This window comes from Zeus faber, assembly GCF_960531495.2.
Source record: "Zeus faber genome assembly, chromosome: 4".
In the NCBI taxonomy this organism is placed as follows: Eukaryota; Metazoa; Chordata; class Actinopteri; order Zeiformes; family Zeidae; genus Zeus; species Zeus faber.
The window spans coordinates 26,751,194-26,771,366 of record NC_137191.1 but is presented as its reverse complement, the minus strand read 5'-3'; the positions used below and the strand labels follow the sequence as shown (position 1 = coordinate 26,771,366).

The 20,173-nt window shown below is 40.3% G+C and overlaps 1 protein-coding gene across 1 annotated transcript in view; it reads left to right on the top strand.

Annotated features, from left to right (window-relative positions):
• The window catches only part of usp43a (ubiquitin specific peptidase 43a), a gene marked incomplete at both ends in the record, with an annotated part of 159,835 nt that extends 151,878 nt beyond the window's left edge, over positions 1–7,957 (top strand). The window contains 3 exons of the mRNA XM_079999519.1: positions 1,555–1,713; positions 6,599–6,760; positions 6,876–7,957. Coding sequence (XP_079855645.1) covers positions 1,555–1,713; positions 6,599–6,760; positions 6,876–7,957 — 1,403 coding nt within the window. The remainder of the gene's footprint in view (positions 1–1,554; positions 1,714–6,598; positions 6,761–6,875) is intronic.
• Between the last annotated feature and the right edge of the window lie 12,216 nt (positions 7,958–20,173).

The following is a 20,173-nucleotide window of genomic DNA, read 5'->3' as shown; positions in this document are numbered from 1 at the left end:
GTATATCTCCATACTCACTTTATTCACATGCACTTTACTGCACATATCTGTATATACAAATAGCCTATCCCATATACATAACTTTATTCCCTTCTATTTTGTACCTCCACTGTATTATCTTTTTGAGTCTTGTTTTATTTTTTATTAATTTTATTTATATTATTATATTCACTAATTGCATTACGTTTTAGGAATCAGTTAGTTTCAGTTAGTTAGCTAGGTAGGAATTAGGTTAGCTATTATGTTCGGTTAAGTAACTATTATTGGATGATAGTGCATAATCTCCAGATGCGTTGCAAAGACATTTCACTGCATATACAGTATGTATGAAAGTATGTATATGTATGTGACAAATAAACCTCTTGAAATAAACCTCTCGCCCACGAAACGTAGGAGAGGGACTGTGGGAGGGACCGTATGTGCATCTGTCCCATCACGTGAGCTTGTTTAGATCACGCAACGTATTTGTCATTGACAGACAGCAGATGTACCTATTGACAAAATTTTTATTTGCTTTCTCCGATCCAGATATAAACTCAAAATGGTCGAACGCCAATTCTAATCGGATAAAACACAATATCCGTAACGAAAAGATGTTTCATCCGAGTATGTTCTAATACATGTACGATGCTAATAATGATGCTAATAAATATTATGTGTTGACTGTAATAGACATTTTCAATTTTAGTCAAATAATATTTATTTATTTATCATTGAAAATGCAATATAAATAAAATAAATGAAAGTCATATATGCTTCATATATGTCATATGCTAGTCATATATATTTTTTATTCACGTTTGGTCAACCTTGACCCCATGCGAAAACTAAAGGATTTATTAACCTTAATAAGGAACTGTTCTCACTTTGGATCTGCTAGCTGCAAAAGGCATAGTTAATTAACTATGCCTTTTCTAATAAATGTTGTATATAGTCTTAACACATAATGAAAGCAGAGTTAACTGATAATAAATGCTGTAATTAACACTTACATAGTCTTGTTAACACATCATAAAAGCATAGTTAACGCTAATTAATGCTGTAATTAACACTTACATAGTCTTGTTAACACATAATAAAACCATAATTAACTGTTAATCAATGCTGTAATTAACAGTTATATAGTCTTATTAACACATAAAAGCATAGTTAACTGCTAATAAATGCTATAATTAACACTTGTATAGTCTTGTTGACAAATAATAAAAGCATAGTTAACTGCTGCTAAATGCTGTAATTAACACTTGTGAGTCTAACACATAACAAAGCCTAATTAGTTAATGGATAATAAATGCTACTATTGATAAATATAACTATTATATAGCCTTTTTAACCTTATAATAATGTTAATAAGCATCTTATAAGGACCTTATGAACTATGAATTAACTCTTATTATAAGCACTTAATAATAATAATAATAATAATAATATTTGTAGATATTGATTAGACATGACGGAAACATCAGCTGAAGAGATGTATTGAATGTAGTCTGCTAAAGGTTCTTTAGTCCTATAGCTGCTATAGTCCTGACATGTATGATATCTTTCTTTCAGCTTACTGTAGAAACTCTGTGGATGGACAGTGGTACAGCTATGATGACAGTAGCGTGGACCTGGTGCCTGAGGAGGAAGTCTGCACCAAAGGCGCCTACATCCTTTTCTACCAGCGACGGAACACCATCCCCCCCTGGTCAGCCAGTAGCTCTGTCAGAGGTACGTTCTGAGACCTGTACTTCAATTGATATGATTGGATTGTAACCAAAATAACTAGATTATTTGTTATGTTATCAGAATTTGTTTATTCTGTCACAAACATTTTTATATACAAGGGACTCATCATTGTAAAGACTGGTGCATTTCTGTGCAGACAGTTTGCATAAAAAAAATAGTTTGAGTAACAAAAATTTTCCAAATATAGCAAAATATGCACAATATACAAGTTGCGATTCTATGCACAGGATTAAGTTAAGGCAATAGCTAAGAGCTATTAAGCGGTAGTGAGGTTGCGATTATGGCTGTGGGTATAGATATGGATAGATATACTGTACAGGATGAATAAATATCAATGTTTCCCCTTTAACTTTACAGAACCCCCATGAGGCCAAATTTTTGTTTGTTTTTTTTATCCAAAAATATATATTTTTTTGTGATAGCCTCTTAAAAAACATTAAAAAATAAAAAAAACGAATGGTACTGTTTTCCAAATGAGAGAGGGAGCGAGTGTGTGATCAGTGAGGTGATCTGTGAGGACTCAGTACTAACTTTTATGTAAAAGTGGTTGCCAGGCTGGCAACCAGCAGAGATTTGGACTTGAGTCATTGTGACTTGGACTCGAGTCACTGTTTTGATGACTTGCAACTTGACGTGATAGAAAATAAATGACTTGAGAATCGAAAGTTGAAGTTTAAGACTCGTGACTTGATTTGAGACATGACTCCAATGACTTGTTTGTGTTCACTTTCATTCACCGAAACCTTGAACAATGCGATCTATGTGATTGGCAAACAAAAAGGTATTTTGTTTCGGCTAGCAGTCCCCTCACCTTATGTCGCGGCTCAGTATCACATGGACAAATGTTGTAGTAATCCATTGTGTGAGATTTCCTTATCAAACACAGTAGATTGTAGATTATAAACAAGGTACAGTGGGGTTTTTTTTCTCTTCCGTGTAAACTCTGTGAGGAGTGAAGCGCCACACTCCATGTTTGTTTACATTCACTCCCACGTGCAGATAACGTAAAGCAAGGTGACTCCAAATTATGTCACATATTGCCGTAAGGCAGTTCTGCAGATGATTTGCGACATAGTGATAGAAACAGTATAAAAGCCCGGCCAAAATCAGTTATTTGACTTTTTTGACCACATCAGGATTGGCAGTTATGCAGCCGATGTGTGCCGATTCTTTTAAGTTTTTCAAGTCTAATAAACAAAAAAACAGATTATTTATACTGCACTTATCTATTTTATACTAGCTTTACACTTTTACACCAGTTTTAAGTCACTCACCAAAATAAGTGCAGAAGTCCAACTAGGCATGACGAGTCCATCGATGTTTGTTTACACTCGTTTTTAGACACGGCTCTAAACAGTAAGGGATGCTGCGTTCATGGAAAACTGATTCATTTCGAAAGTGATGCGTTCGCTGGAACCCAGAAAAAATTTAATAAATATTTTTTTCAATATCAACTCTTAAATTTATTTCTATCTGTCAAAGATTTCTTTGTCTGTTTATTTTTATTTATTTTGTTCTCAGTTAAATGTTCTCAAATATAGAAATTTTAATAAAATATAAGTTTTTCAAGTTGATAACAAAATTATGCACTTCGATTTTGGAGAGTCTCACCGGTGGGGGACTCATGGGACTCCCCAAAATCGGCATCGGACCTAAAACTGTGGCATCGATCGGGCAAAAATATAGACATACAATTTTTCTATCGTCTCATAATATATATATCGTCATATCGCACAGCTCTAATATTAAATATTTAAATGTTCAACGTGTCAGTGTGACATTACGTGGTATGCGAGCGCACACTGGTCATTGTCATGATTGGATGACTGCCCTGTCAGTCAAGCTCCTCGCTACCTGACGTTTTTTCAACGAGAAACACTCGTTACCCTCCCGCTGGTTACACACACATGATTAGATCAGATCATCATGGTGGCTGCAACTGTGCCAAGAGTCCCCACTTTCCAATTAGAAAATGGGAAGGAGAAAGGGAAGCAACATAAACTCTGTTTAGTGGGTAAAAATAAAGTTATTAACAAGGAAATTAAGATGGTTTTATAAAAAAATCCAAGAGGCAAACTACAAGGGAAAAAAGAGCCTGCGAGTGCTGTTTAAATAAACCAAATATAACAAAAAGAGGACTCCTTAAAACAAGAGCGACACCTATCTCGGTCTTAAAGAAACAAAAAGGAAAATTCTAACTCTAACTTGGCCAAAACCCAAAATAGTCAAAACAGCACCACTGCACCTCGTGCGTCTAACAAAGAGAGCCTACTACATCTGTGCTGTCAGTGCTGAACTGGAACCTATTCCTGACCCAGTCCGCAGGCAGTTAAACTAGGGCCTCAGTGAATATTATAATCGAGCCTATACAGTCTCAACACTGTCGAGATTCAAGATTCAAGAGGTTTATTCGTCACATACATATACTGTACATACTTTCATACATATATGCAGTGAAATGTCAATGCAACAGGGTGCCTCTCCAATCAGGATCACAGAAAGAGCCAACCGGGAAGTAGGAGGAGCTGCCGAGCATTTGGACCTCAGAGTTTGTACAGGCAACAAAGGGGAAAATACTAACAAGGGTTACAAACATATCCCACCCAAAGCAGGAGTTGGCGGCAGCCGTAACAGAGAAGCACTCGCTACCCTCCCCCTGGTGACACACACACATTATGATCAGATCAGATCATCGTGGCAGCCACGACTGTACCAAGAGTCATCACTTTTGGATTCAAAAATTTTAATTCAGTCAATTTTCATTCCATCAAATCAATTTGTGCAAATCTGTTCATACCTTTTTGAGTTATTATGCAAACAGGTAGACAGACAGGGGTGGAGTGTAACAAAGTTTGATTTGTAGTCTGGCTGTCAGTATATCAATGTTTAAAAGTGATGGGGAGGGAATACCTTTTTGATATTCCCTCGAAAAAATGACTTGAGACTCGTGATTTGGACAAGAAGGACTTGGTCACATGTCAACAGGCATAGGCTTTTGTTGTCGAAATTGAAAATATGGTTGCCATTTTTAGTCACCTTATGTTTTGAGTAATCAAGATACAATGCAGTTATACATCAGCTTGATAACAGAAATTTGACATAAAAGAATGTTTAAAAGCTTTATTACAGTAACCAAACAACATAATTTGTAGTTTGTGTTTTATCAGATACTTTACAGAATTTTAATCTTCAGTGAGGAAGAAACAAGTCAAGACAGACAAGAGCTGAGATAACACTAACTCCTCTGGTCACACTTGGCCTGATCACACTTAGCCTGTGTCTCTGTTTCTCTCTTTCATCCACATGTACAGTATACTGTACGCTCACCACACAGACAGTAAGAATGTCAACAGTTGTTTGTCCCCTCATTGTTAATAATAGTAAAGTCTAATTTGCATCTTTCCATTTAAAAGTAGCTCTCCACCAGATGAGGTCTGAGCCATGCTCATTATTAATGCTGTCTGTCTACTAGATGAGAACTGATTATTGTATTGTTACAGCTATATGTTGACAAATTTGACCATACCGACTACAAAAAAGACTTAAACTAAAAACATTTCCTGTTTTTATTTTAGTTCATTTTTTTAAATACACAATATTGTTTGTTAGTTTTGGGGGTTTTTTTCTGTCTAGTTTTAACAAAACAAATATTTCACACCTAGTTTTACTGTAGTTGTGCAAAAGTCGTTGGTTACACAGCTTATTTTTATGTGATAAATGCAGCTTATTAAGTCATCCCTCCTGGCGATCACTTTGTTTTAAGTCTTGAATATACTGAGGAAACAAAAATTTGAACGCAAATATAAACGCCTTGTCTGATTATGGCTTTTTCGGTGTGTATCACCAGGCCTGAATAAAATTCTATGGAAAAACCTTAGTACAATAACATGGCCATTGATAACACTGAGTAGGTATAAATTATTTCGATGTTATTACTAAATTATTAGGCTGTTATTACAGTATTATTACAATATATTGTACAAAAGTGTATAATATATTATTTGATAGGCTGATACTGTGATACTCAAAACTCATTAAATGCTCATAATTTTCTTATTTTTTTCCCCTTTTTATTTGGCCTGGAGCTAAATAAATTGGCTCTATATCTTGTGGCTTTTCTTCAAGGCAAATCTCTTCATGGCGGCTGGATTTTGGCTATTATGCAGATGATTTTTTTTCCACAGATGCTGATGAAGCTCCTCATTAATCTCCTTGCAGCAATTGAAAATGCCTCGCATGAAATTGCCTTCTCTGGAAATTATGCCCTTGAACATAGGATGGAAGACAGTCAATGATTATAACTAAACAATGATTAATGTGTTTATATTTCATATCACTCCTTAAACTTTTACCCGAAAAAAAAATGAAATACAAATAAATATATATATATATATATATTTTATTTTTACCATGCAACAAAGTTTTTTAATTTATTTATTTATTGATGTATTTTTTTTTTCTTTAGAATACATTTTTAACTGTTTAACCGATAGTATTTATCGGTCAAAATATTTTGTCAGTTAACTGTTTAAGGGTTAATTATTAACATCCCTAATACATATGTATATGTATTAGACCCCAATCATGTATACCTAATACATGATTGGGCTTTATTTTAAGTCAGTATTAAAATCATATATCGTTTGTTAGCTCACTGAATATTTAAACAGGGGAGCGGTCTGACTTCATTGTTAGATAATTAAAGGAGATGTGTACTCTGCCCGCTCCTGCCCTGCTTGGCATTTACCTCCCTTTCCCTACCTTCGATTTAGAGCCTGCTGTCCATCATGAAATGTTGGGCCACTTCGGGTTAAATTTAGTTTATTGATGTTCCTAACGCCTTCTCTTCTCCTGTTATGTCGTCAAGGCTCCACAAGTTCGTCCATGTCCGACCACTGGCTGATGCGGCTGACTGGCGACAGTAAGCGAGGCAGCTTGGTGTCTCGTGCCTCCACCACCTGCCCTTCCTCCATCCCAAACTCTCCAGAGTCTCCGGTCTTCCACGAGAGCTCCTCCAAAGAGGAGAAAGGTGAGAAGTGGACTGAAAGTCAATTGGAAACGCTTTCACTTTTGTGTGATTTAACTTTGTGTGTGATTGAAATATTGGGGGTTCAACGAGCTTTTCCTCTCTGTGTGCTGATCAGGTGGTTTTGAGAGCAGGCCATTTGTCCGAGGGCTCCAGGGACGTAGTGCGAGCATGAGAACTCCCAGCAAGACCAGGGACGCTCTCAGCAAGGTCTTTCCCCTGCGTTGGTCCTTCGGATCCAAGGACAGGCGAAAACCAGACTCGGCTCCACCGCCGACCCCGGCACCTGCCCCCGTGGAGTTAGTGGAGTATTTGGAATCTGGCCGCCGGCCGCGTTGCACCAAGGAACCTATCGTTACTTTGATGAGCTCACAAAAGGTCGCAAAGAACTCCACAGAAGCGGCCGTCCGAGTTCGATCTCCCAGCGTCGGTAGCCTGACTCACGTCGCCAGGGCAAGAGAACACCAGCAGCCCGAATCCCCGCAGGTCCCAGAGGGCCAGAGGCGGCCGTCAGACAAAACTGGCAGCCTGAGACGGGGCGCGAAGGGCAGCCAGACAAAGGACGGGGTGGCGACCACCACCTTGAGCGGCAGCTTGAGCAGCAACACCCTGACTAGGCGCAAGGAGGCCGGCAAGCAGGGCTCCTCCAAGGGCTCCCAGGAGGTGGAGATGAGGAGGAGCTCCAGTGCAGTGGGAGTCCAGCACAGCGCCAGCACGCCCAGCCTCGGCACTCTGAGAAGAACGAAGGACAAGGTGGAGAAGGCTGAGAAGGCCGATAGGACCGATCCCCAACAGGGAGCAAGGAAAGCAGAGGAGGCCAGAAGCCACGACGGGGTGCTCTCTTTCTTCAGGGGCAGCTTCCTCAAGAAGGACAGAGACTCTAAGAGGACAAGGGAGGACAATGCAGGGAGGGAAGGCGGTGTCGAAGGAAGTGAAGGAAGAAGGAACTCCTCAAGGCTGTCGCTGTCCAACGGAGCGGCGGGAGGGGGCACTGCTGTGGAAGGAGCCAGATACACCAACGAACTGGCCAACGGGAAGACCGACATCAAGCGCTCCCAGAGCTCCTCCAACATCCCCACAAAGGCGGAGCCGACGGTGCGCAGGACGGCCTCCCTGCACCGCAACGGGGTGTCGTCCAGGACACGCTACAGCACCATCTCCCCAGGGCACAGGAGGGCTGTCCCGGAGTCCAGCTTCTGAAAGAAAAAAAAAACACATTAAAGGATAACACCTGCAGACCTAAAGACACTCAGTCTGAGTTCAAAGCAATAGAGCTTCATTTCACAGCCACGCGCCCCTTTGTACACTTGGAAATGAAGCCGTCTCAAGTTGACGTGGCCCCGTAGCCCAGGCACCCAGAGTGAAACAGACAGGAGATATTCTAATTTTGGGATTTAAGCTGCTACAGGAGAGATACGTGGCATTTGCAGTTTGACGAAAAGGAGACTTTTTTTTTGTGCGTTTTGTGCGTTTTGTCAAATGATTTTAAAACAAGTGCCTCAACAACCAATATGCAGTCTAGACCAATGAGTTTTTTTTTGTATTTGTCTAACGCTGGAAGGACATGCACATGTTTCTTTTAGCTATTAATGGAAGACTAATACACACACAAGTTTTTTTTTATCTTATGATGAAATAAGATTTCATCTTTCCATTTTCTTTATTACACACAATCAAAATGCACTGATAGTGATTTAATTATAGCAATTTAATTTGTCGACCTAATTTATGCAGGTGCTTTGGAGCTAAAATCACCACTTATCAAAAAATATTGCTGTGAACACATTTGTAGCCGACACTGCAAACACAGGAAATTAAAATATGATTTGTAGCCCCATGTGACCCATGAGAGCTGAGCCCTCCACATTTGACCCTCAACGTTGAGAGCACCTTAGACTTAACGTAAATTTAAAATTAGGGTGGTTTCTGTCTCGGCGGCCTTGAAAAGTAGAACAGAGACCTCTGATTACCCAGATTTAAACCGGTAAACGCTAGGACCACGTTTATCTCACCCTCTGTGGGAGTCTCCACCCACTGGTAGGGGTTTAGGGAGGAAGACGTAGTCTTTGTGGCACTGGGGAGCTGACATGGAGAGAATTTTTATTACAGATATAGAACAGAAAGGCTCGCTGGCCACAACAATAAACAATAATAATAACAACAACAATCAGTCGGTCGGTACCTGAGGAGTAACGCTTCTCTAGCCACTGGACGGTTTACAGGTCCCGTGCGCCGATTCCCCGCTGCACGACAGACAAACATTAAGAAACCTTCCTGTCCTGGATCGGACCAATCAGCGCCACTCGGTGCTAATTCGGCTGATTCGGGAAAGCTGTGCAACCACGGGAAGGAAGCCGTGCTGCCGTCTCCAGCCGCAGCTTAACCATGTCCCTTCATCCGCCACACCCTCACTCATCCGAAATGTACTGGTGAGGATTTTAAATGTATGATTGTAAGATTATGGAATCTACCACTAGTAGAGCCTAAATAAGTAAATACATATGTTTCAAAATAAAGAACTTTAGGAGCCAGTGTGACAAATATTAAGCCTTAAAAGTTTCCTAAAAGTACCTGTTGCCACAAGTACTCGAACCCGCAAGTACTTAAACCCAACTCCCTTTATACTCATCTGTCAAGAGCAATCCAAGAAAGTCCTCGCACTTCGTCGCCTGGAGTTCTGTGGAAAAAAATGAATGGTTCCGATTCACGTACCTTGCTTTCTGAGCTGAGAGAGACCGTTCTAATAACAGTACATCTTATCGTCGAGTTCATTACCTGCCCTGTTGATACCCAACACTTACCTCTGCCCTGTACAAAATGCATCATCGTTACTTGCGAATACTCACATGCAGTAAAAATCATTATTCAATTTCGTTTTAATTTCTCCTTCAAAGGTCTTCAGAAGTATTAAATGGATACCTTCAACTGACACCCTGGTATATTCATTCCTGTTTCAGTCAACCAGAGCGAGGGCATTCCAGCATCCAGAACGAACAAACATCCATAAAACACAATTTGAAACTGAAAAAGACTAGATTCAATGTGTGGGGGGGGGTTCTTTTGTGGTTGAACTATTTTGTCTACTCTGCTCTCGAAAAATCAGACACAGGTCACATGGGGGTTGAAAGGGTGCCACTATACCCACTAGGAGACAGAAGTCTCCTTTAGAACAGCTAGCGGCCAAAAAAAAACAGGTGTTTTGGCTCCAAAGGTTCACCAAACTCCTCTTTCTGTTAATCTCCTCACTGTATTGAAGAATACATTCCTTATTGAGTATACTGACGATGGCTTTTTGGGGAGGAAATGTTCACTGGTGGTTCTGTGTAGTCATGTTCTTTCTTATAGGACTGTACAGTACATTCCATTGTATTGCATTGTATTGTATTGCATTGTATTGTATTGCCAACCTAATCTGCAAGCCATCACTGTCACTCGTTTGCCCCCGGAAGAGAATTTCTCAAACCTATTCAGACCTGCAGGTCACATCCCGACACACCAACCTGCATGTGGGTCACCGAACAGTACAAAGACTTGGTGCATTGCTCATCTTGTCCTAGCGCTGAGGATTACGTGAGATCCATTTGGTGATGTCTGGCTCCGTGTGCCTTAAGATCAATTTTATCATTCACATTGTGATAACAATGCACGCAGTTTTTGTCTCTTTGCCTTTAAATTGATGTGTATTCCCACATAGAAGCTTCCCGTGACGTTTCCTGGACATCTCCGAGGTATTATACTGAGTTTTATTCGATAGCGGCTCCCCCCGGAGTCAGTGGGGCTGTGGTTAAGTGCCTTTTTTTCTTCATGGGTGTCTACAAGAGAGCTATTCACCTTCCCTGGCCTTTACACACGGCCCCTGGGTGGAACTTTTGGCAACACCGCGGCCCCCACTTAAGATTCTGCTCTCACTCCTCTGAGAGGAGCTAAACCCGAGAGGTCACCTACGTCTGCCTATAAACTACCTGACAACTTTTCCCATTTCTGTTCCAGATACACCAATCCACTGTTTTTCTATCCCGATCCGATTCCGATACATATGTGCTGTTGCCGATAGTGGTTCCGATACCAGAGCTCATTTTTCTTATTATTATTGTTGTTTAGGGTTGCAGATCTTCCTCTTTAATCTGTATAATGCTTTATTATTTTTAATATTCGAATATAGTCAAATGCTCTAATGCACAAATTTAGTACCGGGGGGGCGGGGCACTACGCACAGTTCCACAGCTCCGATCAGAGCGATCTTTTCTCCAAACAAAGCAAATAAAAACTCTACATGTATTTATTTAGTAAATAATAAAACAGCGTGTTAATGTTCAGCCGCAAGGTACAAAATGGAATTTTGATGGGCACGTGGATCGGCGGCATCAGTCCGATATCCGATTAGGGAATGACATCAGTATGGGCACCTGATACCGATATTGGATCGGTCTCTTTCGGGAATCGGATCAATCTCTGTGGGCTGGATAAACATCCCCCCCGCCCACCATGCTGTTCTCCATCACTATCTGCCAACTTTAGCATTATGAATTATGAAGAGTTATGAATCATGCTCAATCAATAATAGGATTTTCTAGTGGTTTCGGTAGCGTTGACTGTGGCCTCTCTGCTTGTGCACATAGATAGTTTCCTTTATGTAGTCTACTGCGTAGAAGATGGGACTATATAATTGATTGATTAATAAACGTGATTTATGGATGTATGTGTGTTATGGATGGGAAAATGATTTATCGCTCCCTCTGTTATGTATTGTTTGGTACACTACTGTGAAATGAAATCCCTTAATAAGTGAAAGCTACTATGTGTGATATACAGTACGTACATCATAGAAATAGGAAAGAGTTGATGTAGAATATACACTGATAATATAGCACTGGTAGTTACGAGACTTCTTAAAGCATTTATACTGGCTTGGTATAGTTTGTCCACTATACAAGGAAAACTAGTTGGTATGCACATAATGGCTTCTACCTTTTATCTATTCAGCCCTTTCGTAGCTCACATATGGAGGCAAAAAGTGTAAGCCACATAATTGCATGCTGATAGACAGTGGCTGACACCTTGTTAAAAGTCCTGAACGTGTCGTGAGTGCAAGTTGCCGACGACATAGTGAAGAGCCAATACTTTACTCAAGCTCTCTCTAATGATAATGTTTTCCTCATTGGCTGCTGAGTTCAGATGAGTTACAGCGTTAGAAATCAACATTTGGAAAGAAGCAACAGGGGGGAAGGCTGGCATTCAACTGGAAACAAATGGACTTTTCTTAGTCGTTAAATGAATGTGAAACCTCCACGTCGAGGGTTAGAAAGGCCAAACCATGTTTGTTTATTTTTTCCATACTGACCTGAAACGACCGCTAATTTATTTTGAGGATGGAAGTTGCTCACCCTAAAGGGTCCGAAAGAAAAATTTCTCGAACGCCTTATCGTACTGACAGTTTTACGGCAGTGTGAGTTTTTGATTTTTTGTTGCTATGGTGCGTCTTTGGAGAAAAATGCTTTGGGATTTAAGCTCCAGAGATGGTTACCATATAAGAGAGGTGTCTGAATTGTAAACTTAACAACGGCGATATCTAATTGGCAGAACATGTCATCTTGCAACCGCATCACAATAGCTGTGTTGTGTTGAGGCTGGTTCTGGTCCATCCTTTGTTTTTTGTTTTTAGTCGTGCTTAAAATAGGAAATTTATGTGTTTTGAATTGGTCATTTTAAGCTCAAACCCCCCGAGAGTCAAAGCTTTACTGTACAGTATGACTGAGACTAGTCTGAACTGGATGCTATTAGAGTTGCTTATTCCATTGATTTCATCACAATCACAGGTAAGCCTCTTTCCCACTTGTACTGAAAGCAGTAAATCTCCTGGCAATGATCGGTTTTGGCATCGTATGGGAAAAGGAGCCGTTGTCGATGTTTCGTAAAAGTCGTTCCGTAAATTTCCCCACTCTCGACTTAGTATCATTTACGGGTAAAATGCTAGTACAGCTGTGACTGGAAGTGTTTGTGAATGAAAGCATCAGATTTCCATAAAGTAGGGGTGTAGCCGAATTCAAATAAAGTACAAATAGTGGGTTTTACGAATATTTATTTTGTACAAATATTTTTTTAAATATTTGTTCTCAGGAGGACAGAAACATTCAGAAAAATGGCGAGACCGATCTGAACCCTGCCACTTGGCTGCAAAGACAAAAACTGATACGTCCGGTCTCTAGTTAGACAGGTCTTTATCTTCCTTAACGACACAACTCAGACCCTAGACGTCTCTTTTAAAGTTTGTGATGGAGAGGGGCACTACATGGTGTATGTATGTCAGTTCAGGAAGAACTAAGTGCTTCGGATGCGGTGCCATCGGGCGCAAGTGCTCCGCTTGCCCGCACCAGCTGCACTGGAGAGTGGAGCCGGAGGAAGCAAGTGAACAGGGAACGGGTGGAGAACGTTCCTTCTCCAGAGGCAGAGAGTGTAGGACAGGTTGAAAATACAGCACCTTGATGTAGACCATTCACTTCTAAAGTCAAGGTTAGCCAAAAAACAAGCCATAACTTTCTTTCAAGGTACTGATAGTGACTTTGATTTTTATGCGATTTTAAAAAGCAGGAAATCCAATGATAGAATATAGTCTTTTCTGACCGCGTAAAATTTGAGCCCTATGCGATGACACCAGCTAACTTTTTGTTTTTCGAGCACCAACCTGTAAAAGACCTCGACAAGAAAAAGTTAAAAAGAAAATGTTTTTAACGCTATCACATAGTCGACAGATTTCAGATCGGGTTTCCTTCAGCCTTAGACGGTTGAACAAATTCTACAGGAAAAAAAAAACATGGGGCTACAAATCATATTTTAATTTCCTGTGTTTGCAGTGTCAGCTACAAATGTGTTCACAGCAATATTTTTTGATGATAAGTGGTGATTTTAGCTCCAAAGCACCTGCATAAATTAGGTCGACAAATTAAAAAACAACAAAAATATTTCCGGGCCGCAGTCTGAATTTTGGATTTGCATTGGTTGCATTACACTCACTCCAAGGTCAAAATCTGTTGATGATTGCTGGTCAAATTCCAAGCACACCTCCAACTCGGCTCACCAAACAGAGACGGGGGGGATTGCTGGGTTCCTCTTTAGTGGATCAGGTGGGATGAATAGTGTCTCCACTTTGAAATGGGCTTTTTGTGTTCTGTATAATTACTGGGCTGAAACTTAAAATAGACTTGGCCTATATTGAAGCACTCGTTATTTTGTTATGGTATTGGTTTGGATGATGGTTGGAGGGTGGGTGGGTTTGGAGTGGATGAACAAATGGCGAACACCTGCCATTCAGACAAAAAGCCCCTGTGACGATAATCCCATAGGCTAGGCTTGGTTCAAATAACCAAAGCCGACCAAAGTACGACACAAATATCTGATCTAGTACCATCGGCATTTCAAGATCGAAGCGACCTGAGTTCTAATCAGTGGTGTTACAATAACAAAGTGCCTAATCCTGACCCATCTTTAGGGAGTGGGCGACTGGCTGTGCTCAAAACTAAAGTCCTGATTGACATTTTTGATGCAATCACACCAGCATGTCTCATTATCAAGGACAATTTTCGGTCAACATCCCAGTTGATTGATGGGAGATGGAAAAGCAATGATTGACAAAAGTGGTTGATAGATGATAAATCCAATTTATCAATTTTGTCATTAATCACTTAAATTCGTAACAAAGTCATATTGAAGCTACACTCGGTAAGTTGGGAATTAGATTGAAAGCAATGCCCATGTTCAGTGACACATGATCACCATTATACACATTGCTGTTCTGTAAAAACAATAAGTCAAGCGATAAGTCCAACAAGAAGTCCAAAATGTACAACAATAAGTCCAATAAATGCAACAATAAGTCCGGAAGTCCGACCATAAGTCCAATAGGTCCAGCAATGAGTCCAGGGTGGGGGCAGAGAGATGTTAGGTAAAGGTTTGTAATGTCCCTCAATGTACCTTTAAGCTTCTAAGTCTTCTTTGTTCTTCATTGGGTTTATTTGGGAGCTGTCCAAACAAATTGCATCAACAGAACTCATTGAGTTTGAGTGGTAAGGTATAAGGGTACTGTTTGACCTCCTTTGTTGTCCATGCCGCTCATTGTACAGATACTTTTATTCTTGGTTTGTTTGTCTAAATAGTCTGAGAAGTGGCCACATAATAATAACATATTACATAACATAATAAGACTATGTTTACAGTACTATCCTGCCACACTTGTATCTGAAGGAAGAAGAACTAAAGATTTATTTACCCTGTTGTTTTGTTTAAATATGGCAAGATGTTTTATACGCAACAGTTTTTACTATCCTGAAATCTTTGTGAATATGGGATAGGAATGTGTGTGTGTGTGTGTGTGTGTGTGTGTGTGTGTGTGTGTGTGTGTGTGTGTGTGTGTGTGTGTGTGTGTGTGTGTGTGTGTGTGTGTGTGTGTGTGTGTGTGTGTGTGTGTGTGTGTGTGAGAGAGAGAAAAACACTGATGTGACAACCACATTGTCATTGCCATGGAAATTATGCGTTGGAGCCATGTGGGGAAAAGGTACTGCACACTAACATCCATTTAGGTTTTCTGTTTTCTGCGTTGCACAAGCGTTTGTCTTACTTGTATGCCGTACATGATGGTAGGACATTTTATTTTTTGGTACTTCAAATAAAAATCTTTCTTTTTATTCGAATGGTCAAGTTTCTGGCACAAAGAAGTCACAAAGATGAATGGCGTTGGGAGTACGGACCCAAGGGTACGACTCAACGGAGTCGAAACACACTTCGGCTTCTCAGGTGCTAATTAACTCCGGCTGCTCATCACTTCATCAGCTGGAGTAACGCGCTCCCCAGACTATGCTGTCACAAACCCGCCGTCTCGTCTCTACCTCCAATCCCATTCCCTCCACTGCCTGTCTGAAAATGGGCTCTTCAGCTTTGACACCAGCTTTTCAGAAGTTGGGCCTCATCAGGAAGAGCTTCCCTGAAGGTAACACAATTTTAGAATAGCATTTCCAGCATAACCTGTTGAATTTCAGCAACCCACATATGTATAGCATATATTCACATTTCCCCCTCATTTTGATGTTTGGTCTTAACAACAACTGAACCTCTTGACCGCCTGCGTGCATGTACTTTATGTATTGAGTTGCTTACAGATGATTGGCTGATTACATATTTGCATGAACGAGCAGGTGTGCAGGTATGGGTTTTGTTTATAAGGAAACAAAAGGGCTCGCTGGCCATTGTAAACATGGTCGACAAGGTAATCAGTCGGTCAAGTGGTGATGTGACTCACAGGCTCCTGCCCCTGCCCCATGCAATCCTCACTGAAACACCACACAGATAAAACCTTGCCCCCGCCAGGTCGGACTGATCAGCGGCCATGGCACAGATTAGCCGGATCCCATGTAGGCCCGCCACCGGGGGAAGGAACCAGCGCTGGCTCCAGCACAATGCTTGACCATGCCCCCTCTTCTGTCTCATATACCTAAACATATACCTACCTTGTTTGTTTGGTTCGCGACTTGGTGACTGCAGCCAAGCACACAGGCATTCACGAGTCTCGACTCTTGATTTCACAAGTCACGCATGTGCCTCACACAGCCTGGCTACGTGCCCATTAAGTTCCTTAAGTTTTGATTCAGTGAGTGGGCGAGCGAGAGAGCACGCGGGATTAAATTAATGTGTGAAAACATTAAGAGGCATTTGGTATAATTCATACTGAATGTGACTGATTTACACTTTGCATTCCACCAAAAAAAAAAATTGTGACAGAATTAAATGACGACTCTGTTTATCGACTCACTCATCAAGAAACAAATCTGAAAGGAACTTAACTTTTCATCACTAACTGCCTTCTGGCAGAGACTCCCTTACTCCCACACACACACACACACACAAACACACACACACACGCAAACATGCAGAGGAAAAGCAGGTAATGAATAAGGATGGATTGAAACAAGTATTACCACACGCATCCTTTACCCTAAATATAAAGAGTTACTATACCCTAAATACAATCTGTATTTCCCCTAATATATACGCCAATCAAACGGGTCACGATCACTGAGACACACACGCCTTTATCAAATGAACCACACCTAAACATCAAAAACATTTACACACTTGTTGCATTGGAGCATAAAAGGCCAATAATACTATAGCTGCAGGCAGCAATACACAGGGTCCATTTTAGTGGTGTTACGTACATACGTATTGCATTTAGCACATTTTCATCCAGCATCAAACTACACAAATTCAGCCTGATCCGGACCCAAATTTGTCGTGTAGGACAATATTTTAATTGTCCAGCCATAAATGTCATCTTTATCCTGTGTAGTCTGACGTAATCGGTGAATTCTGCGACAAAAGCCATTTGTACATTATAGCTATTACGTTTTCTCGAGATTCTGTAAAACACATCTTTTTATATTGACACTAATTACAAAATGTTTAAAACTTCAATTGTAAATTTTGGTCAAAACCTATAGTATTTATAAAGTAGAGTGCATTGGGAAATTGGGAGAAAATATTACAGCAATCTAAAGTAATTCCAAAAAAAAAATGTTTTTCAGTCTTTTTCTGTTGTATTTTTTTTTAGAACAGTGTGACTGACCTCTAAGGCAGGTGTTTGGACAATTGTTTCTTTATTGCCAAAGACTTTTGGCTACTTTTTGGCATCTGGAACAAGAATAAACAAACTTGGTAATTATTTTATATAACAAACACAATAAATACATGTTACTTTCAATTTATACTTTATTGCACTTATTGCGCTAATAATCAACAATAAGAACTCAGTTTAATACATGAATTGCCTGTAATGTAATACAGAAATAATTTATTGGACATTAACTTATTATCCTTATTATTATTATTACATTATTTGTTATTGAATCTGACTTATTATGGAAAGACTTTACGTTTAACTGGCTGCATGTACATGAAATTACTTTAAAACAACCGTCTAGTTTTGGCTCTAAAACAAACCTTATTGTTATAACTCACCGTGTTGTCTGTGGAAATAGAGCTTCAACCACAGTGATGGAAAGTTGAGGGTTTGTCTCGTGTGGGGCCATAATTCCATAGTTATGGAAGCTTAGGAAGCTAAGCGAAGTTTCTTAATTTTAGTGGTGACACCTTTCTGTGTATCCAATGTTCCGATGGGTTATGATTGCATGAAATCTGAAAAGCGTTGACGTCTTTCTGTGAGCAATTACAATTTTCTGGGTAATAATTTTCACTCACAGTTATTTCCTATTTCGTAATGGGCCTGATTTTTTTTTTCAAATGGGGGAGGGGTATGAGAGTGGAGAACAGTGTCTCCCTGTTACACATGGTGCCTTTTATGTTTCATTCTATTCATTCAATGCAGTGGCTTATAACTATTTGTTCATCAAAAAACATTTGGTTTGACAATATAAGAACTTTTATCAGAATTGCCAACTTTTCTGCTGCCAAAATAAATAAGAATGTGGAAATGTTGCATCCATCCTCATTAACCATAAGAGTTGATAGAATTCATCTTTTTCCATTCTATAGAAGTATACAGAGTTTTTCTCTCCTTCAATCCACTTAGATCTTGACCTGATAAATGTCCTCTAGCTTTTTTTTTTTTTCATAAAGTCACTACCAAGTTTGGATTGCAAGGAAGACTTTATTTTTATCATTCTCTGTTAAAATCGGTTTGAAAAAATAAAATGTGATTATAATTTCAGCCATACAAATGCAGCCCTACTTCAAAATGATAACCGTCGTTAGTTGCAGTGAAGAAAACCAGGCCGGAACAACTTCCGCAGTCACAAAACACACAATATCTGAGTGCCAAAGCGTACTGCTCCATTGAACTTTAATGAATGGCCAACTACCATGCTGCCTGCAGCTATATTTATACTTGTAATCATTAAGTCACTATCTTTAATCATTCATTCCTATATGTGTTAATCACTACCATGAATCACTTGTTATCTAATCATTGCATTTGAAATCGTGGAAAATTATAGAAAGATTGTTGATATAACATCACTACTGGAATACACCTCCCTGGTGCCCCTGCCCCTGTGATTCTCTCAACAGGCCTTCTAGACCAGATAAGTTCTCCATAACCAACGCTCGCCCCTCTTGGAGATGCAGATTAGATATAAAAACAGAAAACTTGATTTAAAAGGAGGAACTTGATTTCTGTGTAGGTTGCGCGGAAGCTAAAAAGGTAAAATGAGTTTGTCTTCATGAGACCTCCTCTCTACGTAGATGAAATTGAGAAAGAATACTATCAGTTAATTCCCTTGGGGCTGAACTCCCTCCAGGACATCATGCTCTGATACTTCGAACAGCATCTTTATCCAGGTGTTCAGGGTCTCGTTATTCAACACTTTGAGGGAGGTGAGATTATACCCCCAGCTCACTATGTGGGAGCCTATTTTTTCAGGCCCATTCCACCGCTGTATCAATTCCGCCAGCGCAGGTACGGTGCCATATTCTGGCAGCCGTGGAGGGTAACTCTCTTTCTCTGAACTAAACAACAGGTTTGGTTGAACCTTTTGGTACGAGTGTTAGATATCTTAAATTTGCGTTTCTTCTGGGCGAATAGGGGTCTGTGCTTTAGATACATGTGACCCCAGGATCTGCCGGCTGACTCTCGCTGCCAGTCTTCTGCCGTGATGGTCCTGGTCACTCTTTTCTCCTCCATGACTCTCCTTGGTGCCCCCAGGCATCAAGAGTAGTCACGCTATACAGAAGATTAATTTTTTTGTCTCCCCTCTTCCTGGGCTACCTCTACCAGATAAAGCCGCACTGATGCCTAGTTGGAAATGGTAAAATGAGACTTGTTTCTCTCAATCCCATTGGCACCAGCATTGGTCTCGCTTGATTCTCGCCCCCTTGATTGCCCATTGGGTCTCACTGACGAGGTGCTTGAGCCGGCATAGCACAGACGTATAGACATCTACAGTAGGCTTCCAATACACCATGTAAGGATTAGGCCAAGTGGTGGGAGAAGACGTCACGGAGGCAGTTGTCAATTTATTTTTCTTCCACCAGAAACAAAAACAACCAAAGAAAAATATAATAATAATAATAATTATAATAATAATGATGATGATGATGATGATGATGATGATAATAATAACACTAGGAAACTCAGAATAACATAATGGCACTTAATTTTCCAAGACAAAGAAAATATCAAACCAAAGCTAAGCCCTGGGCTGTTGGGTCCTAGCACTTGTTGCTTCCAGCAGGACTCATGCAGCTCTCCCCCAGAGGAGCTTCACGGTGTCTGTGGGGAGTTTCAGGGCGGTGTGGAGGAAGCCTTTCACCATGTTTTCTGGAGACTCTGTGTGGTTCTCTGGGATCCCAGGAAAGATGAGGTTGTCCAGCATACAGTACTTCTGGATTGTATATCCAGGATAGTCTGTTTCA